The following is a 26,439-nucleotide window of genomic DNA, read 5'->3' as shown; positions in this document are numbered from 1 at the left end:
AAGTCATCTGGAGGTACCTGAAGTTTCTCCTCTTCCTCCCTTCCCCCTCCTACTTCCTCATTACCATCTTTGTCTGTACTCATTTAAGATGTCACAGGCATCCTGGGTCCTCATGATGAAAGCTATCCTCTCCATCAGCCAGCGATTTTCTCTCTCAATGGATCGAAGCCTTTCTGTCTCCTTCTGTAGAATTCAGGGACAGGGAAAAGATCATTTTAGAAATGGAGGAATCAGTGCTCTTTGGGAGCATCAGCACTCTTGCTACACCTGTCTCTCTGACTCCCTCTACTCTGCCTTTGCTTTCCTCAGGACTCAGCCAGGTAGGTATTAAACACCACAGCAATCTTCAGAAATCAAGGAGATGGGAAGCTTTTGAAATGAATCCTTTGTGACCCCAGATATATGCAACTGAAGACCACCTTTATGCTCTGAATAGAATTTAAAAAAAACAAAGACAATGAGGAATGTGGTAGCTTTCAGTCACCCCTCTACAACCCAGAGATGTGACAGTGTCAATGGATAGAAAAGCAAACCACCATAGTGGAGGTTTCATGGGGCTCCAATGCAGAAAACCTTTAAGGCCAGAGGAGAAGGCTAGCCTTTCACTGTTTTTAGAGTTCACTATATTTCACTATATTTTTATAGTTAAGAAATGCTAGCCTGGGGTTGCCTCTGAGTTGGTTGTTTTCATTTTATCCTGTCCATTTAAGACTACTCCTTGCTTTCTGATTTTCTTTCTCTCTTTAAAATAAATGAGTCCATGCTACTTTTTAAAAAATCATCACCATCAACCCCAATATATGGAGGCAATACCATTTAAGAACAAAGAAAAAAACAAATGAAAATCTCAAACCACATTTTGATTTTATGACCAAATATTATTATCTGAGTAACCATGACACACCAACTCGCTACATGTAGCTGTGCCTTTCTTTAAAAAAAGTTAAGTGGTGAAAATGGCCCTGACCTTTAGAACTGGCAGAATGCTTAGCTTATAGGAATATTTTTTTTATTTTTCTACTGCTATTTTCCTTCTATGTCCCCTTATAATTTTTTTTAAATGAGTAATAAGATGACAGGTAATGCTAACAAAAAAGAAGGGTTTTTGATTCAGGAACAAGTGAGGTTAAATTGGTTTCTTCAATTATGTCCCTTTTTTCAAATGTGATTAAAAAAACAAAAACAAAAACCAGTTACTGTGCCCAACCTCTTAAATCTCCTGAGTTTACAACTGACCTTTTCTTGTTAGCTATTACATTAATCTAGAGAAATCACCCAAAGGATACCTTGAATTTCTTTAGATTGAGTTGAATATGATTGTAGATCAAAGGAGGACCACAATCCACTACTGCTTTGGCAGTCTCAACCTGTAGCAGAAAATGAACATTTTTATTCCAGGCATATACTGATCAAATAAAATCTGCTAAGATTTGTAGCTCCACTGTTATTAGCAATGGAAGTCCAGTTTTCTCCCCTAAAAAAATGTTGAAAGCTCACAAGAGGTAAGTGCGCTGGAGCCACCTCATAACCAGCTCAGAGAGCCAATTATTTAATTTTCAGTGTGAGTATTTACACCTCAAAAATAGGCAAAGACTACAAATAAGGATTTGGTTTGTTCTTTTGTTGATTGGCTCGATTTAGGAAAGTGATAGAGAAAATGTTGGTAAGGCAGATTAAGTTTAAAAGTGTGTCTTCCAGGGTTTGTTTGTTTTCCTCCAGGGAGCTAGTTGTTAAACATGTACCAGCAAACTTCCCCCCTCCCAACTTCCATCTATGAGTACTCTCTCTACCCGTGGAGATCTAACCCCTTCTGGTCAGTCAGTCAAAAAGCATTTATTAAGCAACTACTATATACCAGGCACTGAGCTAAATTCTGGGGATACAGAGACAAGCAGAAAATGGTTGTTGCTTTCAAAGAGCTCAGTTAAATGGGGGAGAAACAACATGCAAACAACCATATACACATGCCCCAATAGATAGTTTTCATGAGGTGATAGAGGAAAACAAAACAGAAAAAAAGCATCCCTCATGGCAACCTTTCTGGCGATGAACCTGCTAGTTCCACCTATTTATCAAAGAAAGATAACCCATGAATGACCTTATCATCCAAGTCTTTCTGGTTTGGTAGGCTTCTGACAGGGCAAATTAAGACACTTCTAAGGGGAGGAATATCTGGATTTGTATGTGTATGAATGTACACACATAGAGAAAGCGAATTATATATGAACAGAACATAGACATGTAAGTTAGCAATATGTATGTATATAGGCAATACACACATATAAATGTATAACACACATAGATCATTACTACCATTTCTCATAGTACCAGTGATTTCACTGGTATAGGGAACTTCTGGTGAGATATCCCATTACCAACACAGATCTATAAGTGGTCTGCAACTTAAAAGTTTCAGAGAGTGGTCTCAGGCACTGCAAAGTTAAGTGACTTACTGGAAGTCACATAGCTATTGTCCAGGCTGGACCTGAATCTAGGTTGTCCCCACCCTAAGGGTTTCCATTCATATAATATATGCTTCTCAATGGAAGAATATTTAAACTTTTTTTAAATCATAAAAGTATTTTATTATTTTCTCGTTACATGTAGAGATAGTTTTCAACATTTGTTTTTATAAGATTTCTAGTTTCAAATTTTTCTCCCTACCTCCCCTCTCACCCCTCCCCAAGACAGCAAGCAATCTGATATGGGTTATATATATACAATCACATTAAATGTATTTCTGCATTAGTCATGCTGTGAAAGAAGAATCAGAGCAAAAGGGAAAAACCTCAAAAGGAAAACAAAAAAAGTAGAAATAAATGTGGTCCAGTTTGCATCTAGATTCCACAGTTCTTTTTTTCTGGATTTGGAGAGCATTTTCCATCATGAGTCTTTTAGAACTATCTTGGACCATTGTATTGTTGAGAAGAGTCAAGTCAATCATAGTTTATCAACACACAATGTTGTTGATACTGTGTACAATGTTCTCCTGGTTCTGCTCATCTCATTCAGCATCAGCTCATGTAAGTCCTTCCAGGTTTCTCTGAACTCCTCCTGCTCATCATTTCTTACAGCACAATAGAATTCCATTACATTCATATACCACAACTTGTTTAGCCATTCCCCAATTGATGAGTAACCCCTCAATTTCCAATTCCTTGACACCACAAAAAGAGCAGCTATAAATATTTTTGTACATGTGGGTCCTTTTCCCTTTTTTATGATCCCTTTGGGAAAAAGACCCAAAAGTGGTATTGCTGGGTCAAAGGGTATGCACAGCTTTATAGTCCTTTGGGCCTAGTTCCAAATTGCTCTCCAGAATGGTTGGATCAGTTCACAGCTCCACCAACAATGCATTAGTGTTCCAATTTTTCCACAGTTTCTCCCACTTTTATTATTTTCCTTTTTTTGTCATATTAGCCAATCTGATGGGTGTCAGGTGGTACCTCAAAGTTGTCTTTATTTGCATTTCTCTAATCAATAGTATTTTAGAGCATTTTTTCATACGGCAATAGATAGCTTTGATTTCTTCATCAGAAAACTGCCTGTTCATATCCTTTGACCATTTCTCAATTGGGGAATGACTTGGATTCTTATAAATTTGATTTAGTTCCCATATATTTTAGAAATGAGGCCTTTATCAGAAATACTGGCTATAAAAATTGTTTCCCAGCTTTCTGCCTCTCTTCTAATTTTGGATGCATTGCTCCTGATTGTACAAAACCTTTTTAATGTAATGTAATCAAAATCATCCTCAATGGAAGAATATTTACAAATCATTATTCATCACCTCAACTGCACCACACCAATGTAAAGCTAAGCATTATTAAAAGAATTATTAGTGACCCAAGAGTCACTCTGTGGGCACTGGAAGACCACCAGTAATGTCTCATAACATAAGGGAGGGAAAAAGAAATCTATATTATTTATGTTATAAAGTGAAGAATTAAATAAAAAGGAATAAAAGATTCACTTGCTAATGGCAATTTCTTTTTCACTGTATTTTCCTGAAAGTCCTTTTGGTCATTAATTAGGGATGCTAACATTGGCCTATGTTTAAATTCTAGGTGTTCAAGTAAACAGCCTTAACTCTCTGTTAATTGCAAAATTAACAGATATGCAGTAGAGTTTCTGTTTGGGGAATTTATAAACCAAGGAATTAATTATAATTTAAGAACATCCAATATGTTCCACAGATGGGGGATTGGTAGAAATTATTTGCATTCTAAAAATGAATCCTTTGAAATAGCAGTTCCCCTAGTATTATTGTTTGTTTTCCTGATGGTGGCCAATTTGACTGAGCAGCATTGAAGAACAATAGAAAGCCGGACTATTCAGACCCTCTGCCAAGGAAGGATAATAAGAAATAAAGGTAAAGGTAAAGAGTTTTTAAAAGACAAGGTACTGTTAGCCAATGGAGAGGTAGGATTAAATCCTGTTGATACAACTTTCCACAAAGACTTGTTTGGGTTTGAATCTCAGCTGGGCTGCTTACATGCTATGTGACCTTGGACAAGTAACTGCCTCTCTGGGCCTCAATTTCCTCTTCTGTTAAATGAAGCGACTGAACTACATGATCTTTAAAGTTCTTCCTGACTGTAAATCCTATGATTTTACAAGTCTTTTCTACAGAGTAAGAAATCTGTATCCAGAATTCGGCCCTGGGGTAAACAGCAATCTGAAAATTTGGGGCTGGAAAGTGAAGTTCTAATCTTAGAATCCTGTCTATAGGAATATTCTCTAGTGAGCTGTAGAGGGTTTTTTGTTTTATTTTTGTTATGGTAGCTCTTTTTTTAGAAAACAAACTTTGGTGCATCAGAGAAAAGGTAAGATTAGATATTTTTTCATGATAAGGGCCCTGTTCCCTGAAATCAGGAATGATAGAGAAGTTTAGATTGTGCCCTGATGGGAGAAGTGGGACCCCACTGCCTAAGACACACACACACACACACACACACACACACACACAGTATGTGTGTGTGTGTGTGTGTGTGTGTGTGTGTGTGTGTATGTATCTGGCAGCTTCTGGGTTAAAGGAAAAATGGAAAAAGCAAGACGAGGATCAAAGGGAATTTTTACCTATGAGACTAATCTTATCTGGGAAAATGGATAGAGGCCTGACTTGGAGTCAAGAAGACTCCAGTACCTATCCAGCCTCAGACACTTACTAACTGTATGATCCTTGGCAAGTCACTTTGCCTCTGTCTGCCTCATTTATAAAATGAGTATAATAATAACACTTACCTCCAGGGTTGTTGTGAGGATAAAATGAGATAATATTTGTAAAGTAGTTTGTAAACCTCAAAGCCATAATAGAAATACTAGCTACTGGAAGAAATCAGAGTCAATTACAAGCATTCAGAGTTAGTTGATTTAGCAACCAGAATAGAAACTGAGATTAGGCAAGACAAGCAACCATCTAGGCTATAACAAAAAGGCAAAGCTTATCTACACTTTGTATTCCTGCCTTCCCCTCCCTCACTGTATAATCTAACTATAGTCCCTAAAATTTAGGAATTGGCAATCAGAGGAGGAGCTAAGGGTGGGCAAGAAAAGCAGTAATCTTGGGGTGCAACACATAAGTAAAGCTTATATAAACTTTGTATCCCCCCCAAACACACACATACAACAGGCACTTAATAAATACAGTTGCGTTAAGTTCCTAGGTAGCCACAATAAAAGTTCAAAGAAGATTAATGAGAGAATCTTGTCTTTAGGTGGATGATTTTTTTTTTTTGGTGAGGCAACTGGGGTTAAGTGACTTGCCCAGGGTCACACAGCTAGTAAGTGTCAAGTGTCTGAGGCCAGATTTGAATTCAGGTACTCCTGAATCCAGGGCCAGTGCTCTATCCACTGCGCCACCTAGCTGCCCTAGGTGGATGATTTTTTTATGATCTAAGCTGAAGATAGTCCTGGGGAGCTTACTAAATTAAATTGCAAGCTTTTAAAGGGCAGGAATGGTTTTATATTTTATACCTTTGATTGCATTATAGCTTGCACTAAAGTATTCAGAATGGGAGCTAGGAGGAACATGAGAAGCCTTTCTTGGCTCTCCTCTCCCAGTTGTTAATAAATGCTAGCTTTTCCAAACTAACATGCATATATTTGACTTTTTACATGGTATCTGCACCCAGCAGAATAAAAGCTCCTTAACTATTTCTAGTTTTGTCTTTATATCCTTAGCTCATAGTATAGTGCCTTCTATAGGATAGGCTCTTAATAAATACTTGTTGGATTGAGTTGAATTGGATTACTGGTTTCTAAAGCAAATTACCTTTTTCTTTTGTGGGGTAGGAGGACTGGGAGGAAGTTACACATATTTTAGTAAATGTTTGTTGAATTAACTGAACCTTGTGGTATATCTCAGTCCACAGCTGAATGATCCAAGTAATGTATTCTTCTGTCGTACTTGGATATAAGCTAATGTACATGATATACAAAAATGTACTGTTTATAAATTTCTCTGAATGTCACTCTGGGGTACAACAGTGATGAAGTCCTCCTTGGTTTTATGGGAAACCAGGTTTTTCTTTCAACTGAAACTGCCTTTGCAAAAAAAAAAAAAACCCACACAAGGCAGGTAGGTGGCATAGTGGATGGAGGGATGAGCCTGCAGTCAAAGAAAATATAAGTTCAAATCTAGTCTTAGACCCTAGCTGTGTGACCTTGGGCAAGTTACTTAACCTCTGTCTGCCTCATTTTCCTCTATTGTAAAATGGGGATAATTATAGCACCCATATCCTATGGTTGTTGTATCAAATGAAATAATATTTGTAAAGTACTTAGCATAGCATCTGCCACATACTTCATAAATACTTCTTTCTTTCCTTCCTTCCTGGAATATACTTCTTCCTCAAGTCCACCTCTCAAAATTCTTCTCTTCTTTCAAAGCCAAGTTCAGGTACCTCCTCTTTGTCAAAAACTTCCCTGATTCAACCCTTTACCCCTAATCCCCAGTTACTAATGCTTTCTCCTTTTTCAAAATAGCTTTTATTTACTTATCTGGCTATAGGAACAAAAGCTAACTTTGTGGTTAACCTCCATCAAAGTCCCATTTGATTCACCAATACAGCACAGTTGTAAACCTGGGTTTCTGAAGGCCATGCCAGTGTACTATGATATGCCCATCTGCCATAGCAGTAGCCCTGAGTTCCTAAAAGCCATGCCAACCGAGCACAAGCCCTAGAGAAAAGAAACGGACCCATCTGCCAGTCATCTGGTGAAGCCTCTGGAGCCCTTCTCCATTATGTTTTTCAGGTGCATAAAATAAAATATCCCAAATAAGCAGTTATAAAAATATATATTTTTGTTTTTTTATTATTTTTTTTGTGAGGCAATTGGGGTTAAGTGACTTGCCCAGGGTCACACAGCTAATAAGTGTCAAGTGTCTGAGGCCAGATTTGAACTCAGGTCCTCTTGACTCCAGGGCCAGTGCTCTATCTGCTGTACCACCTAGCTGCCCCAATATCAAAATATATTGTTAAAAAGTTCACAGACCCCAGGTTAAGAACCCCTGCTTTACGGTAAAGGCTTCAAGTGTGGATACAGGGATGAGCTGAATGTCTTTTGTCTGAGGACCAGTGTAGCTAAATTCAGAGAGGTTCATCACAAAGCTAGCTTTCTTTTTGGTTGTAGCAGCTCTCAAAGATCATCTGCTAAGTTATAAAGGAATTGTCACTTATGTCAGTGGTATATTTGTTTGACAAAATTAAAGATTCCTGAGGTATTAAAGTATATGATTTGTACCCTCTTCCCCTTCCAATCTTCTCTGAATGTAAACTCCTTAAGGGCAAGTTCTGTTTATTTGTATCCCCAGCACCTAGTAGGGTCTTTAAAATATTTGTTTAGTTGAACTAAAGTGATAGTTTTTAATATGCTTGGGACAGGCATTGGACTGGAAGAGTTCTTGAGCTTAATGATTCTATGGTTCTTGAACCCTAATTACAATGCATATCCTAGCAGGAAATATTTAAAGAGTTAGCCTGGTGTATCCCATTCATCTTTAATTTGTGTATTAAAGGATTGGGAATTATTCCAATAACTGAAATGTAAAAAAAGAAAAACACACAAAAATGCACACGACCAAGCTCTTTAGCCTACTAAAGTCCTGAAGAGCAGCTGTATCACAGTGTAACTCCCAAGAAACCCCATCAGACTTCAGTTGCAATCAGAATGAGGGTGGACTTTTCTGAGGAAGGCTGAAGAGTGGTAAAAGAGATCCAACAGGCCCAAGAGCTAAAGGTCATCGGCTCTTGAGATGGTTCTGGGACCAAATGCCCAGAGCCTTAGGTTGGGTGGGGTACCTCTGCTGCCCACATGTCATGGCTCCATAAGAGAAACACGGATGGTCAGAGGAGTGGAAGAGTGGTTTTTATATGAGGTTAGGGGCCACTCTTGAGTCTTCAAGATAACACTGAATACATGAACCTTTCGACCTCATTGTTCTCTTCTGAATGTTAGTATTTACTTAAATATCACTAAATATTGAATGTATGTTTGTCTAAGTCCCTCCACTCAATAAGATTTTAAGTTTCTTAAAAGCAAGCATCTCATTTCCTACTTTTTTTCATCCCCAAGGACATAGTAGGTAACAAATACTGAGAATAATAGAATTTGACTAGAAATCATATAGTCCCAGTCCCCCCCTCTTTTACAGACAAGAAAACTGAGGCCCAGAGAGAGAACTCAGTAGTGGCAGTCAAAACTGGAACTTAGCTCTCTTGATTCTCAGGCCTATTCTCTTTCCATTATACCACAATGCCTGAAAATTTCTTTAGAGGTGAGTTGTTTGGAATGTAGAAAGCATTTATCCATAGAAACAATGATGTCAATGGTAGTTAGGTTAACTGGACACAAAAGCCTTTTAAACACACAAAGTAGTTGAACAAAATGCTCTAGAAACTTCTTATTTGTTTTTTTACGTTTTTTTTCCTTTGGTGAGGCAATTGGGGTTAAGTGACTTGCCCAGGGTCACACAGCTAGTAATTGTTAAGTGTCTGAGGCCGAATTTGAACTCAGGTCCTCCTGAATCCAGGGCCAGCACTGGTGATCTAACCTCTGTACCACCTGGCTGCCCTGAAACTTCTTATTTTTTTAAATCAAATTTGTTATTTCATCTGTATAGGGAGCTTTTGATAAAGAACTTCCTCTGCCTTAGAGAGTATTAGTTACACAGACTGTGTCAGAGAAAGAACCTCAACCCAGCCCTTCCTTAGGCAAGCTTTATGCCATTTTGTCTCTCTTCAGAAGCTTGTATCTGTGGGAAAATCTATTTGAAGCCCCAAATTAAAAGATAGGACATTATGAACATACCTACGTCTGGATGGTGGGAGGGAAAACCTTTTGTTCCTATAGCCGCCATGGTGACCCAGCAGTACCTTCCTGACATACCTATGACACACCTGTGATAAGTGTTGGCAGTAGATATGCAGTAACAACATGTTGTGGCCATTCACAGGCAGACAGAATGATGTAGGAACCCAGAAGACCTGGGTTCGAATCATAGCTCTGCTACTCACTTGGTACATGACCTTGGGCAAGTCACATCATTTCTTTCATCATCTATGAAGTGAGGGATCAGACTAGATCATTTCTAAAGTCCCTTTCAGCTCTGACATTTTGTGATCTTAATCTGCACAATTTTAATCTATTTCTTTCTATAAATCCTTCATAGGGGATTTGATAAAAGGAGTATACATGTACACTATGTCCTAAAACATGCCACATTTAAAACCACATTATGTTTAATGGAGAATGAATTAAATGGTCACCATATGTAACAAAACTTAAGGGAAATGGTGCTAAAAATGTCTAAAACTATGCCTAAAATTACTTTTAGATTTCCATGGAAAAAGAATATTTCACAAATATTGTTCTGTAAGTTCTTTCTGCTATCTCTGCAGCAAAGAAAGAAACTGTATTCTTTAGTGAAATGCAGTATACATCATTAAAAAGACTTGACAGGCCCTGAATTCACTAGCGTTATAATCATAAAATAAGGTATCTTGTGAAAGGCTATATATTGTTAGGTATCCTTAACCTTTTTTGTGTCATGAACCCCTTTGGCAGTGGGGTAAAGCCTACTGACTTCTTCTCAGAATAATACTTTAAAATGCATAAATGAAGTACACAGAATTACAAAATAAATAAAACATAGTACATAAGATTATGAAAGAAACCAATCCTATTAGACTACAGTTACCATTTTGTTTGTTTGGTTTTTTTTTGTTTGGTTGTTTTTTTTTAGTGAGGCAATTGGGGTTAAGTGACTTGCCCAGGGTCACACAGCTAGTCAGTGTTAAGTGTCTGAGACAGGATTTGAACTCAGGTACTCCTGACTCCAGGTCCAGTGCTCTATCCACTGCGCCACCTAGCTGCCCCTCAGTTACCATTTTTAAAAGTTCATGAGCCCAGGTTAAGAATCCCTACTATACACCAAAATGTAACTTTCAAGTGCCGTGGATGAAGAGCCAAGTCCCATTTTTCAGAGGCCAGTGTATAGCTATGATGGATGTTAGTAATAACCCTCCTCATTCCCCAGTAGAACTGAACTCCCACCTTATTTAGCTGCTGTTGACTATGAACTGCTGAATATGTAATTATTTCGTATATGTGGGCTAATTTCTGTTCCTTCCTCTTGCCATTTGTATCCTCTTAGATCCAAAATACTGGATTTGATCAAAAATGGCTCCCTGTTCTAATGAGTGAAAGCTACCATAAGGAATACACAAGGAGTCCTGGTTAGTACGGCTAATGACTTCAACTGGGCATACGTCTATAAATAGCATTACAACATTTCTTCACAGTGAAACCAATTAGATAGCAAGAAAGGATCTCCTGAAACAGGTGATGTGGTGGAATCCCTCTGTCCTTGCCAGCATCAGTTAGACACAGTCAGAATGTGGCAGTCAGAAATGTACTGTGGGGAAACAGACGGCGTCAGATGAATAGGGAATCAAAAGAGTCTCGACCAGCCCTGAGTCTGTAGCCTGGGTAATTAGAGAATGCACCAAAGGCTGCTATGTGGTAGTTAACCAGATGTTGGTGCTTATTAGCCTTTCTCCTATAAACTCCCATTTGTGAAATAAAAAGAGAGAGAACTATTTTCATTTGGATCTGAAAATACTGCTTGTCTATCAAAATCATCCATGCTCAGTCACTGGTTTAGTCATGCCTACCTTTCTCCTGTGGTCTCTGTAAGCTCTCTCCCATGATTTCTGGTTGAATATATTTTCAAAGTAATTAAACATAGGATGGCAGGAACGATGCATTTTAAACTTTTTGGTGGGTCTCTTAACCTCTTCAGAGAGAGGTGTCACTTTAACACAAAACTTCATGCAAAGCCCTGGAGACTGTATTTGTGTTTGCAGGAGATCACATGGTAGTTGTCATGCCATCCATGCTAAAGGGAAGAAAAGGAATAGCTGGTGTAGCTTTTCAAACAATATATAGAATGGCAAAGAAGAAATGAATTCCAATATTCCAAGGGGATATTTTCTCAATAGTACTTGAATTCAACAGAAATTCCATTTTGGTTACCACTTTTCCCATTTGTCCAGTGACTGAGGAAGAAAATATCAGATGAATAATGTTAAAGCATTCCTTTCCTTTCCTTTTCCTTTTCCTTTTTCCTTTCCCCTCCCCATTCTCTTGCTCCTTTTTCTTTCCTTCCCTTCTCTTCTCACAATGAGTGAAATAATTGAACAGCAACAAAAAACAATCAGAGAATCTAGAAGAATCGTATTAGAAGGACATATTACTTATGTACAATTGTTTGCCTCTCGAAAATCATTACCAGCCAAATGTTCTGGTCTCATTCACACAGACTTTGTCTTAAACATAACTCTGATTTTTTAATGTGGTCAGAAATTTGGATGGCAGAGAGTTACCAGAAACAACGTTGAATTTGGAGTCAGGACTTAGGTTTGAATCCTGCCACTGCCACTAGTCATTTCACCAATCTGGGATTCAACTTCCTAATCTATAAAATGTGGACTTCATGATCTCTAAGGACCTGGATAGCTTTAACTTTATGATACTATTCCTCTTTTAAAAGTCAATCAAAATTCATCTACCATTTAATATCCAGTCTAGGGAGAATCTAGTCTCCATACTTTTAAGCCACACAGTACACACTTCTAATTGATGTGGCTAAGAAATTGTTTGGTTTTCTGGCAGGCCTCTGTGGTTATAGATTAATGTACTGGAGATAGGTTAAGAATATCTATTGTAATTAAAAACAATGGGAGGTTTTGTACAAGGGAGAGAAAGGTTAAAAGAGAGGATTGATTCTTGTTTACAGAAAAAGTTTAAAATATCAGATTTCTAACGTGCATAAAAATCTATATTATAAAACAACAGCATCAGACAAAGATTTAAGTGATCATCCTATCTAGTCTTTTACCAACTGTATGCCACTCGGGTGTATATGAGAGTTCAGTTGTTGCCCTCTGAGGGTCAAAGTGAGATGTCACAGACATAAATTAATGTTGAACAAGACCAACAAAGTCAATCGTGTACAAACGAGTTAACTGTAAGAATAAGTTGGGATTGCTAGTTTAACTTTTCCTCATTTATAGGACTGGAATCATGGAAATTTTGAATTAGAGAGGATGTTAGAGATTATCTAAGCCAACCCACCACCCCCTCATTTCCTTGTTTTAAAAATGAAAAGAATATTTCTCAAAATGTTAGTTATACATCTCATTCCCACAAAGGGCAAGTTATTTTTAAAAATAATAAATGTTTTCAAATCTAGCCTCAAACACTTGACACTTACTAGCTGTGTGACCCTGGGCAAGTCACTTAACCCTCATTGCCCCGCAAAAAACCCCAAAAAACCCAAAAAACCCCAACAACACAAAAAAAACAAACAAAAAATAAATGTTTTTATTTATAGTTTTAAGTTCCAAATTTTATCCCTCCTTCCCTCCCTCTCCTCTCCCCTCCCTGAGGCAGTAAGCAATAAGCTATGGGTTATACATGTACAATTATGTAAAACATTACCATATTAGTTACTTTGTACAAGAAAACTTGAATAAAAGAAAAAAGTAAAAGAAAGTGAAAATAGCATGCTTTTGTCTATATTCAATCAATATCAGTTCTTTCTTTGGAGGTGGAGAGTATGCTTCATCATTAGTCCTTTGGGATTGTTTTGGATCATTGTATTTCTGAGAATAGTTAAGTCATTCACAGTTCTTCATCACACAATATTGCTATCACTGTGCACAACATTCTCTTGGTTCTGCTCACTTCACTATACATCAATTCAGTATAATCAGGCCTTTCTGAAATCATCCTGCTTGTCATTTCTTATAGTACAATAATATTCTATCACCATTATATACCACAACTTGTTTAGCTGTTTCCCAATTGATGGGCATTCCTTTGATTTCCAATTCTTAGCCACAGCAAAAATAGCTGCTATAAATATTTTTGTACAAATAGGTCTTTTCCCCTTTGTTATGATCTCTTTGGGATAAAGACCTAATGCTGAGTCAAAGGGTATGCACAGTTCTATAGCCCTTTGGTCATAGTTCCAAATTGCTCTCCAGAATGGTTGAATCTTTTCACAACTCCATAAACAGTGGATTAGTGTCACAAAGGGTCAGTTATTAAAATGATGCTAATGTGTAGTGTTGCACTGGATATTTCCATGTACATTTTCTGGATAATGAAAATTTCTGATAATTTATACTTGGACTATGAAGATAATAAAGACTAGTCTTCATTTTTGGACCTATCTTTCCAGCTAATATGCATATACAAACCAAATTTTAAACAAATAAATCTTACATGTGGCCCTGCTTAGGGCTAAAATTTGTTTCCCCAATATATCATTAAGTTATGTGCTAAATGTATTATTATATTTATAATTATGTGTTAATCAAAATCAATATTTAGATTTCCTGTGACAGTGATCTCAGGTGTAAAGTCTGCCTTTTATTTTCCTTCAAAGAGAATATAAGAAAATATGTGCTCAGTAAAAGGGTCGCCAATTTATTTTTCATTCCTTAAGCAAGTTTATGGTTTTTGTTTGTTTGTTTTCAGTGAGGCAGTTGGGGTTAAGTGACTTGCCCAGGGTCACACAGCTAACAATTGTCAAGTGTCTGAGGCCAGATTTGAACTCAGGTACTCCTGAATCCAGGGCCAGTGTTCTATATACTGTGCCACCTAGCTGTCCCAAGTTTATGGGTTTTTTGGGGAAAAAATCTCTAATATTACTGTGACCCAAGGTCTAGTCCTGGTTCTTCTTCTTACTACCTGTTTGACTTTGACTTTAAACAAGTCACTTAACCTTTCTAAACCTCAGTTTCCTCATCTGTAAAATGAGGGAGTTAGATTAGATCACTTCCATGTCCTTTCCAGCTTTAAAATCCTATGATTCAACTTCAAATTCACTCAGCTTTGGGAAGCAAGGTAAATATCTCTTGTTGATTAATCATAGTTCCCAGTGAACCCTGCTTCAATTTCATTGTTTTTATTTATTTATTTATTTATTTATTTATTTATTTATTTTTATTTCTGGTGAGGCAACTGGGGTTAAGTGACTTGCCCAAGGTCACACAGCTAGTTAAGTGTCAAGTGTCTGAAGCTGGATTTGAACTCAGGTCTTCCTGAATCCAGGGCCAGTGCTCTATCCACTGCGCCACCTCACTGCCCCTCATTGTTTTTATTAATGTCATTATGACATACTACTATGACAGTCATCAATCAGTCAATTAACAAACCCATGGATATTAAAATGATAAAAAATATGACATTGGAAGATGACTCCTTCAAGGTAGAAGGTGTACAACACATTACTGGGGAAGAGCACAGGACAACTACAAGGAGCTCCAGAAACAATGAAGAATCTGGGCCAAAGCCAAAATGAATATCAGCTGGGGATGTGTCTAGTAATGAAAGGAAAGTTCGATGCTGCAAAAATCAATACTTCATAGGGACCTGGAATGTAAACTATATGAACTAAGTTAAGTTTTTGTTGTTGTTCAATAATTTTTCAGTCATATCTGACTCATCATGATACTGTTTGGAGTTTTCTTGGCAGAGATACCGAAGTGTTTTGCCATTTCCTTCTCTAGTTCATTTGACAGTAGAGAAAACTGAGGCAAACAGGGCTAAGTGACTTGCCCAGGGTCACACAGCTAGTAAGTGTCTGAGGCCAGATTTGAACTCAGGAAGATGAGTCTTCCTGTTCCAGGCCTGGCACTTTATCCACTGCACCACCTAGCTACATGTGGTCATTGGAGAGTTTAAACATCAACATCTTGGGTGTCAGTGAATTTAAATGGACAGGAATATGTGAATTTAATTCAGGTCATCATTACATATGCTATTATGGGCGAGAATCTCTTAAAAAAAAACAGTGTAGCCCTCATAATAAAGGGGTGAGAAAATCAGTACTGAGATATAATCTAAAAAATGACCGAATATCATCTGTTCAAATGCAAGGCAAACCATTCAACATCATAGTAGTACAAGTATATGCTCTAACCACTGATGCTGAAGAGGCCAAAGTTGCTCAGTTCTGTGAAAACCTACAACATTTTTTTTTGGCAATGAGGGTTAAGTGACTTGCCCAGGGTCATACAGCTAGTAAGTGTCAAGTGTCTGAGGCCGGATGTCCTCCTGAATCCAGGGCCGGTGCTTTATCCACTGCAGCACCTAGCTGCCCCCAACAATTTCCAGAAATTATACAAAAAAGATGTCACATTCATCATATGCTGGTCATAGCAAACACTCTTTTTCAACCCAAAAGGCAGCTCTACACATGGACACCACTAGATGGTCAATATTGAAATCAGACTGATTTCTCCAAAGGTGGAAGAGCTCTATACAGTCAGTTAAAACAAGACCTGGAGATGACTATGAATCAGATCATGAGCTTCTTATTGCAAAATTTAGACTTAAATTGAAGAAAGTAGGGAAGACCATCAGACCATGTAGATATGACCTAAATCACATCTCTCATGAATATTAAGTGGAGGTGATGAATAGATTTAAGGGATTAGATCTGACAGATAGATCTGCTAGGAGAACTGTGGAGAGTGGTTGGCAATATTGTACAAGAAGCAGCAACAAAAAAACACTGAAAAAAAGAAAAGCAAGAGAGCAAAATAACTGCCTGATGAGGCTTTACAAATACCTGAGGAAAGAAGGAAAGGGCAAGATATACCTATGTGAATGCAGAATTCCAGATAATAGCAAGGAGAGAGAATATTTTCTTATAAAAGTAATATAATGAAATAGAAGAAAGTAATAGAATGGGAAAGACTAGAGATCTCTTCAACAAAATTAAAAATATCAAGGGATTGTTTCATGCAAAAATGGGTGTGATAAAAAGACAAAAATGGCAAGGGCTTAACAGAAATAGAACAGATTAAGAAGAAATGGCAAGGATATGCAGAAGAACTATACAAAAAAGATTTTAACATCACCAATAATGATGTTGATGGTGTGGTTACTGATCTAGAACTATATATCCTGGAGAATGAAGTCAAGTGGGCCTTAGGAAGCATTGCTAACAATAAGGCTAGTGGAGGTGAAAGAATTCCACGTGAACTATTTAAAATCCTAACAGACAATGTTGTTAAAGTGCTGTTTTCAATATGTCAACAACTTTGGAAAACTCAAGTGTCTACTGGATTGGAAAAAACCAGTTTACATTCAAATCCTAAAGAAGAGCAATGTTAAAGAATGTTTAAATTACTCAACAATTGCATTTATTTCATATGCCAGCAAGGTTATGCGTAAGATTCTGTAAGATAGGCTTCAGAAATATGCGAACTGAAAACTACCAGAAGAGTAGGCTGATTTTTGAAAAGGCAGAAGAACTAGAGACCAAATTGTCAACATTTGCTGGATTGTGGAGAAAGCAAGGGAGTTCCAGAAAAACAAAACAAAATACCACATCTACTTCTTTTTCATTGACTACATTAGTCTTAGACTGTGTGGATTGTAACAAAATGTGGCAAGTCCTTAAAGAGATGGGAGTATCAAATTGATCATCTCATTTGTCTCCTGAGGAACTTGTAAGTGGGTCAAAAAGTAGTAGTTAGAACTAAACATGTAATCCCTGTTTGGTTTAAGATTGGGAAAGGAGTATGACAAGAGTATATATTGTCACCTTATTTATTTAACTTATATGGGGCAGTTAAGTGGCGTGGTTGATAGAACACCGGCCCTGGAATCAGGAGTACCTGAGTTGAAATCTGGCCTCAGACACTTGACACTTACTAGCTGTGTGACTCTGGGCAAGTCACTTAACCCCAACTGCCTCACTAAAAAAAAAACAAAAACAAAAACAAAAACGTATATGAAAGTACATCATGCAAAATGCCAGGTTGGAGAAATCAAAAGCTGGAATTCAGGTTACTGGGAGAATTATCAACAATCTACGATATACAGATGATACCACTCTGGTGGCTGAAAGTAAAGAATTCAGAAGGCTCTTGATTAGGGTGAAAAAGAATCATGTACAATCTGGCTTGAAGCTTACCATTAAAAAAAAAAAGATCATGGCAATTGCTCCCATCATTTCTTGGTGAATAGAGGGAGACTTTATACTCAGATTTATTTATATATTCATATTTTGGTATCAAAGATTACTGCAGATTGTAGCCATAAAATCAAAAGACTTTTGGAAGGAAAGCTATTTCAAATCTGAACAGCATACTAAAAAATAGAGACATCACCTTGCCTATAAATGTCTGTATAGTCAAAGCTATGGTTTTTCCAGTAGCAATATATGGCTATGAGAGTTGGACTATAAGCAAAGCTGAGTACCACGGAATCAATGTTTTCGAATCGTGGTACTGGAGAAGATAGTTGAGAGGCCTTTGAGCAACAACAAGATCAAATCAGTCAATTAAACCAAATTAATTAATTCAGACTATCCATTGGAAGGAAAAATACTGAAGTTGAAGCTTAAATACCTTGGCCACATAATGAGAAGATAGGACTCATTGGACAAGAGCCTGATGGGAAAGATTGAAGGCAAAAGGAGAAGGGTACAGCAGAGGATGAGATGGACCAATTTAGTTTTTAGGTCAATAGGAAAGTTCAGAGCTCTTGATCTATTCAAATTCAGAATCTTACAATGACTGTCAAGAGTTCTTAGCATACTGGGCAGGAAAAAAATGAAAGCATTTAGAATGAAGCCAGTCAGTTGAGAGGAAGCTGACGTCATCCAAGACTAGGCACAGGGTGGGAGGAAGGCTTGTCCGCCTCTAAGGAGATCTACACAAACACTTTCTTTGCTAAAATGGGTGCAGCCTCCCTGCCTGCCAAAGCATGGGATCTGTTCCTGCCTCCCCACCCTCTCCCTCATTTTTATCTTGCTATCAAGGCAAGAGCTCTCTTAGCTAAACAATAATAGTCTTTATGCTATTTTAATACAGCCTACTTTTTGCTGCCCGTCACTTGCCCCCATGCATTTGCCCTTGAATAATGTCCTAACCTAACTGTTCCAAGCAGAGTGGAGTTATATTTTGTTGGGCTCTGGAAAAGAGAGGGCTTTCTGGCGTGGGGCACTATCGTATGTTAACCATTTGTTAGAAAAGGTTGCTACTACAGCTGCTACAGGCCTGGAAAGCTGAGGAGCAAGCAAAGCTTACAGGAGGGAAAGAGAGGGCCACTGTGAGGCCCAGAAGCTCCTGGGACAAGACACCATGTGGGTTATGTAGGTCTTACTATACAAGGAAAATGGGCTGAGGCTAATGAACATTTTGAAGGCTTTCAATAACATCTGAACTAGTGGGCATTTCAGTGAAGTCACAAGCCAAACAGGATGTATGTGTTTCTGAGCCTGAGGGACCAGCAATCAGAAACAATGAGAGGAGGAATACTGGAGAAGTGCAGTAAGCAATTTCAGTTACAGAGGGAGGGTACTGGGACCCCAGGCATCTCAATTTGTTGCTATTTTAATGTGGATCTGATTTTAACATAAACAAACCATTCTCTGCCTCCACTACCCAAAAAACCCCACAAGGAAGCAGTTTGTCAGTATTCTTGGCAACATATCCTTCCCTTAATCACGCCCCACCCCCCAAAAAACAACTCCCACATCCAACCCACCTCAAATAACATAGAACTCTTCTGATTTACAAGGTTGATGAAATAGGGAGAGAATATTTATGTTATGTATTTAGTGATTTGAACTACAAGGACAAAAATTATTTGATAAATATATTATCATTGTTCTATATCTTATGCATGAAACGATAATGTTCTATTTCTATCATATTTTTACCTTCACAACATCTCTCATATCTATCCCTTTCTCTCCACTCATTCAGCACCATCCTAGAACAAGCCCTTATCTCTTGTTGCCTGTTCTGTTTTTTTATTCCTATTAAATTTTTATTTGTTTAGAATTTTCCCCAAGTTACATGTAAAAACAAATTTTCAGATTTATTTTTTTTAATTTTGTGTTCCAAATTCTCTTCCTCCCTCCCTCCCCACCCCTCCTTAAGAACTCAAGCAATTCAATATAAGTTATATATGTGCAGATGTGCAAAACATTTCCACATTAGAACTAACAAAAATAATTATACTTCAATCTGTATTCAGATACCATCAGTTCTTTCTCTGCAGATGGACTGCATTTTTCATAAGTCCTTCTGGTAGCATCCTGCTCATCGTTTCTTACAGCACGATAGTGTTCCATCCTAATCTCATCCCACAATTTGTTCAGCCATTCCCCATTTCCTGTTCTGCTCCCAGCTATCATCTACTGCTCTTTAGCTCTTAGGGCCTAAGAGCTGGACCCCTGGGAGATGAGGGGAGATGTCCCGCCCTTTATAGTTACTTAGCAGAAAACACGAGAAAGAAGTGTGATGGTACCACCAGAGGACACTAGCTGCTCTGCAGTGTCAAAGATGAGTTACTTAAGTCACATGTGTCTAGGCCACAAGTGTCCCTAAGTGTGTGCCCTCCATGTGCTTGCATTAGACACAAGTTCCTCATGTGTTCCTTTTCAGGCATGTTCCCTGGTCACATGTGTTCCCTACATGTATGTTCTTTAATCCCTTAATTTATCTTTCCCTCTAAAACCTATTTCTCTTCCTAATTTCCCTGTTTCTATCGAGCACTATACTGTCATTTCAGTCACTCTGGCTCACAACCTTAGAGTCATCCTCAACAATTCCTTCTTCTTTATCTGCCCCACCCCCTGCCCTATCTTATCAGTCTCTGAGTATTATTGATTCTACCTCCACACATTTCTTGTATCTGTTCTCTTCTTTCCACTCACATGTCCATGAATCTAGTTCAGCCCTGTAGTGCCTCTCACCTGGACCATTGCAATAGTCCTTGCTTCTATTCTCTCCCCCTCCAATCCATTCTCTACAGAGCAGCGAAATTTGATAGTCCAAAAGCACAGTTCTATGTCACTCACTCCTTTAAGAAAATTCAGGGATTCCCTACTGCCCCTAGGTAACTAAATTCCTCTGCTTGCCATTTACAGCCCTTCACAATCTCTATTTTACTTTTCCAGGCTTATTTTACATTGTTTCTCCTCATATACTGTGTTCCAAATCAATAGCTTACTTGCTTTCTTCTTTGCAACATGCTTCCCTTTGCAGCTGTGTTTTCTCATTGTGTGGCTTTCCCCTCTGGTAATGAGGTATCCAATGCATATGTGGAAGGATCTTTTCATTTTCTTTTTTTTATTAATTTTTAAAATGAATATGTCATCTGACGGTCTAGTAAAAGCTCAGTGGGAGCTCATAAGCTATGACTTTTGAGTAGATGCTAATCCACAGAATTCCATGATCCTGAATGAGTTTTTTTGTTTTTGGGGGGTTTTTTGGGTTTTTTTTGTGAGGCAATTGGGGTTAAGTGACTTGCCCAGGGTCACACAGCTAGTAAATGTCAAGTGTCTGAGGCCAGATTTGAACTCAGGTACTCCTGAATCCAGGGCCGGTGCTTTATCCACTGTGCCATCTAGCTGCACCCCCTGAATGAGTTTTTTAAGGTCTCTCAAATGACAAAGTGCCACAGGTGTTACATAGGCAAATTTAGACATCAGTACTCTTGATCTTCCATTCTGTGCCCTCTTTTCCTTTCTAAGGTGTCCTTTTTCCTTAGGTATTCAGTGGCCTCTTAATTTTATGCCCTTATCCCCTATCGAAATATACTATCAGAAAAGGATCATTCATTATGAAATAAGCATGAAACTCATTTGTATTGTACTATAAATAACTGGCAGTTTAAAGTATTATCCCCTTCCAAAGACATATGACTTTTGAACAGATCCAGAATTTTAAGGTAAAAGAATAAAATTCTAAATTCTGAATTTCATATAGAAGTTAAGGAGCAAAGGAGATTTTTTTTTTGAGGAGGAAGGGTGTTTTTTTTTTTTTTAATAGTGAAGGCCCCTTGTCATTCCTGAAATGACACATTATACCATAGCATTTGCATATTCAACTTATATAAGGTGGTTCTGATTTTGTGATATTGAGTTCCTAAACAACTTGCTTAGTGTCAGCTGACCCCCCAGAAAAGGAGGAAAAGTATTATCCAATTAGGACTACCCTTAGGCAGACTTTCAAAACAGGTGCCACTTTAGCCTTTCTTCAATTTCTGTCTTGGACAACTTTTCCCTACAGTCTAGATGCCCATTAAGCTCACGCTGAACCTATAACTGTCCTAGGCCTCGGGTCTACTTTTACTAAAATTGTGCCACAGTACAAAATAAGTGGGAAAAATAGGTTTGGAGTAAAATTATGTGGATTTTACATCATCTTTGTGCCGTTTACTACCTGTATGCCTTAAATAAAGTCACAATCTCTCAGCGGTTTAGTTACTTATCTGTAAAATGCTTATCTGTAAAATGAAGGGTTGGATTAGATGATTTCTAATGTTCTAACATTGGCTTCAGCCCTAAATCCCAAGAATCTACCATCCTACTTATCTTTTCCTCTATTATCCCTACCCTATCTCCTTTTAGAAAACTCAGGAGCTGCTTGTAAAGTAAGAATTTATACCTTTGCACCTCCGTAAAACGGGTAGGATAGTGCTTTAGTTTCTTCCTACCTCTGTCCTGCTACTCCTGAAAGAAAAATACCTAGTTGTGTTCCGGTTTAATTTTCTTGATTTTGCGTGTTTTTTTAAAAATAGATTCTATTTATATCTTTTTTAAAAAATGAGTTCTTATTGATGTCTTTTGTTTTTTATGCCTACCTTTTGTCTTTATTTCACCCATGCTTCCTGTTGTATCCTTCTCAAACCCCTCTAAAAGCCATTAATTATAGGAAAGAATAAGAAAAAGAGAGAAGAAAAGAAAAATTCCAGCAAAACCAATCAACACATCAAAAAAGTCTGATATTGCATGCAGTGAGTGTTCCACACCCACAGGCCATCACCTCTGCAAAGTGGTGAGGGGGGTGTATCATAAATATGTTTGAGCCCAAGCTTGGTCCCTATCATTTTCTGACATTCAGTTTTAATTTGGGAGGGGGGGGTTGTTGTTCTTTCCATTTCCTTTGTATATTATCTTCTCAGCCTTGTTTTACTTCCCTCTGCATCATTTCATCTAAGTCCCTGCTTCTATGTATTCATCATATCATCATTTCTTGGAGCAGAGTAATATTTCATTATATTCATGCATATATTTAGCCATTCACCAATTAATGGGCATCTACTTTGTTTCAAGTTCTTTGCTCCTACCAGTCATGATGTTACAAATTTCTTGTGTATATGTGTTGCCCTTGCTGCCACCACCATCTTCATTGTTGTCATCATTTCTTCCTCCTCTTCTTTTTTCTTCATTCCCTTCTTCTTCCTCCTTCTCCTCTTCTTCCTCCTTCTCTTTCTCCTTCTCTTCTTCTTCTTCTTCTTCTTCTTCTTCTTCTTCTTCTTCTTCTCTCCTTGTGGGTATATATCTACCTGTGGAATTTCTAGGACAAGTCGTATGGTAATTATAGCCACTTTATCTGCACAATTCCAAACTTTTCCAGAATGATTGTATCAAATCATATATTTACCAACAATGCATTAGTGTGTCTGTCTTTCCACAATCCCTCCAAGTTTTACCATTCCCCTTGTTTGGCATCCTTGCTAATATGTTGATTGTGAAGTAAAGCTTCAAGGTAATTTTGATTTGCACTTCTCTTATTATTAGGGAACTGAAGCTTTCGTCCATATGGTTATTAGTAGTTTGCACTAGAAAATTTCCCAATAAATACAGGTGCAAAGTAAGGATTTCTCCTTTCACTGCCATTATTTGCTGTAATTCTTGGCATGCTAGCAATAACAATAAGACAAAAGAAAGAAATTAAAGACATAATGTTAGGGAAAGAGGAGACAACATTACCCCTATTTGCTGTTGACACGATGATTTTTAAAATCCTAGAGAATGAACAAAGAAACTAATTAAAATAACTAATAGCTTCAGTGAAGTTGCAGGCTACAAATAAATTCACAAAAATCAGTAGCATTTCTACATAATAACAACATCCAGGAGGCAAAAAATCGAAGGGGCGTCCCATTTAGAATAACCACTCCATACATAAAATATTTGGAAGACAGTCTACTAAAACACACTCAATTACTGTATAGAGTCAATAACAAAATTCTCCTTAAAGAAACAAAAACCAACTTAGCTGAAGGAATGTTGAGCATTAATGGCTGGGCTCTGCCAATAGAATGACAAAGTTAATTTACAAATTTAATATTGTACCCATCAAACTACAAACTACAAAGGCAGACAAACTAACAAAGTTCATCTGGAGGAACAAAAACCCCCAAAATATTAAGAGAAATAATAATAAAAAAGAAGGTAGGAATGAAAGGGAAATAGCACTTTGAGACCTCAAACTATATTTTAAAGCAGCACTCACCAGAATTCTTTGGTGTTGGTTAAAAAATAGAAAAGTAGGGGGCAGCTAAGTGGTGCATTGGATAAAGCACCAGACCTGGATTCAGGAGGACCTGAGTTCAAATTTGACCACAGACACTTGACACTTACTAGTTGTGTGACCCTGGGCAAGTCATTTAACTCTTACTGCCCCACAAAACCAAATAAATAAATAGAAAAGTAAAGCACTGGCACAGATTAAACTAGGAAGAATAAAAAAATTGAACTCAATATTCCAGTTATTTGAAAAATCAAAAAAACATAAATTACCAAAGTAAGAACTCTTTATTTTATAAGAACTTCTAAGAAAATTAGAAAGCAGTATGACAGAAATTCAAAATGGATACATGTCCTGAGTATTGAAGGTTATCATATTAAAAATTGAGAAGAGAAACAGATGGCATACCTTTCACAACTGTGGGTAAGATGTGTATTCTTAACCAAACAAGGGATGAAGTCATTTATAAAAGACTGACAATTTGGTTATATAAATTATAAAATCTTTTGCATAAACAAAATGTAGACATCTGTAATGAAAACAAGTTGTTTGTTGTGGAAAAAATCTTTGTCTCAAATATGATTAATATCCAAAATATATAGACTATTAACAGAAATATATGACTAAAACCCACACCCCAATAGGTAAATGATCAAAGAATATGAATAAATAGATCTCAGATGATTCTGTTTTTAGAAGAAAATCCCATCCTTTGCCTTGATATCCAACCCTTCCACATAATATCCTTAACCTCCCTAGTAGGATTGCAGGGGTCAGTGAGAGAGCATGGCTAACTTATGACTCCTTCATCAAGAATAGAGGTTCAAATATTAGAGAAGTTCTGCATCTTTTTCCCAAACCTCTGTTAAAGAAGCCCTTAGGTGTTTTCAAATTAGAATACTTTCTTATAATATCCAAGGAGAGTTATTTCAATGGTCAAAAAATCCTTTTATAGAATCACATTGGAGTGATTTTTTGAGTAGCCTTTCTTTGTATCCTCAGTGTTTAGTACACTGCCTGGATAAAGACTGGAGTAATTTTCTTTTTCACTTGTGGATATCATATGTGGAGGATTTATTAATGCCTGTGACTAGACAAGTGGCAAAGATGTTATTAAGGGGAGAATGGATCCTCCAAGAGAGTATAAGCATAGTTAGAAGGCCACTGGGATTGGTTTCAGTGTGCTTTCTCAAGTTGAGCGGGACAATACAGACAGAAGATCTCCCCAACAAGCCAAGAAAGATCTGGGCCTGGAAAGAGGAAACAAAGGAATGAGCAGCCTTGGTGTTGGCCAGGACCTAACAGATTAGGTGAAGGAAATGAGCCATATCTTGTCTCTGCAAGGTAAAGATGTGGAGAGGAGATATGGCTCAAATACTATTTACAGCATGAGATCTTTCCCCATGCTAATGACTTTCCTCCTAGATGTTCTTGTATTGAATTTGTATATATTCTGTATGTACATGTCATCATGCTAGCTCCTTGAGGGAAAGTGCTATTTTGCTTTTGTCTTTATTCTTGCCCCAGACATGGCAGGGGATTAAAAAATTTTGAGATTTTCTTACCAAATGATTCAAGGAATTCTAAATCGCCCTTATTGTACTCATCACAGCTATCTTGTCCAGGAAAATAACATGAGATACTTTATCCATTGGTTTCCTAAAAACTGGGAAACCTGCCAAACTTGGAGTTAGGAAGACCTTGGATCTAAATCCTATCCCTACAACTTCCTGGGTATTTGATCATAAGCAAGTCACTTAATCTTTATGAGGCTCGGTTACCCGATCAATAAAATGGAAATAATAATGCAGGTAGTACTTACCACACAGGGTTTTTGTGAGGCTTAAATCAGATAACGCAATCCTTAAAGTGTTTCTATGAATGCTAGTTGTCATTTTAAAAAATAAAAAATAATACAATCTAGGTAAACCATAGAAGAGAAGCAGCAATTTAGTCACTGCTGGCATAAAGAGCTGGGCTCAGAAGCAGGAAGATCTAGATTCAAGTCTGGTCTTTGACCCTTACTGGCTGTATAACCCTAAAAAGGTCACTTAACCTCTCAGTTTCCCCAGTGAATTCTCTATGACCATAATTTGCAGGATAACTGACGATAGACATTGGTAAAGGGGAATTGCTCAGGGAAAACACAGATCTGAACTAAGAAAGAAAGAAAGAAGAAAAAGAAAGGAAAAATCAACAAACCAAACAAACCCCAGATTTCTAACTATAGTCATTTTATCAACCCTTCATCACCCAGCACAAGTCCGTCCGGTCAAGCTTCACCACCCCACCCCAGTCAGTCTCAGTGCGCTCCCTCCGCCAGCCCCACCCCCAAGGTCCCGTCACCATGACTCCCCCCGCATCCTGGGGGCTGGGCTCCCACCCTCAACCCCCGGGTAGGGGGCTGAGGGCCCGGTCACCCCTTCTCCCGCCCCAACGGTGCAGTTAGACGGTTCTCTGCACTGTCCAACTTTAGGAGAGGGTTAATTAGGACTCCCTAGGGCTGGGCTTGGGGGCATAGGCCAAGTCCCTCTTTGTCAACCAACCCTCTTTTTAAAACACTCGCTCAAAAGAGTCAGGA

The 26,439-nt window shown here is 37.8% G+C and overlaps 1 protein-coding gene and 1 pseudogene across 1 annotated transcript; one reads left to right on the top strand and one right to left on the bottom strand.

The window, feature by feature from the left end:
- Window positions 1-60: 60 nt before the first annotated feature.
- CFAP97D2 (CFAP97 domain containing 2) lies at window positions 61-11,336 on the bottom strand. The gene is made up of 3 exons (XM_043991787.1): window positions 11,178-11,336; window positions 1,287-1,367; window positions 61-183 (listed from the first exon to the last, which is right to left on the bottom strand). The coding sequence occupies exons 1-3, from the start codon at window positions 11,334-11,336 to the stop codon at window positions 61-63; spliced, it is 363 nt and encodes a 120-aa protein (XP_043847722.1).
- A 3,362-nt stretch (window positions 11,337-14,698) lies between these two features.
- The window catches only part of LOC122747297, a 56,490-nt pseudogene continuing 44,749 nt past the window's right edge, over window positions 14,699-26,439 (top strand).

This window comes from Dromiciops gliroides, chromosome 3 (genome assembly GCF_019393635.1).
Source record: "Dromiciops gliroides isolate mDroGli1 chromosome 3, mDroGli1.pri, whole genome shotgun sequence".
Taxonomy (NCBI): Eukaryota; Metazoa; Chordata; class Mammalia; order Microbiotheria; family Microbiotheriidae; genus Dromiciops; species Dromiciops gliroides.
Note: the sequence above shows the minus strand (reverse complement) of the source record. Positions and strands in the feature narration are given on the sequence as shown.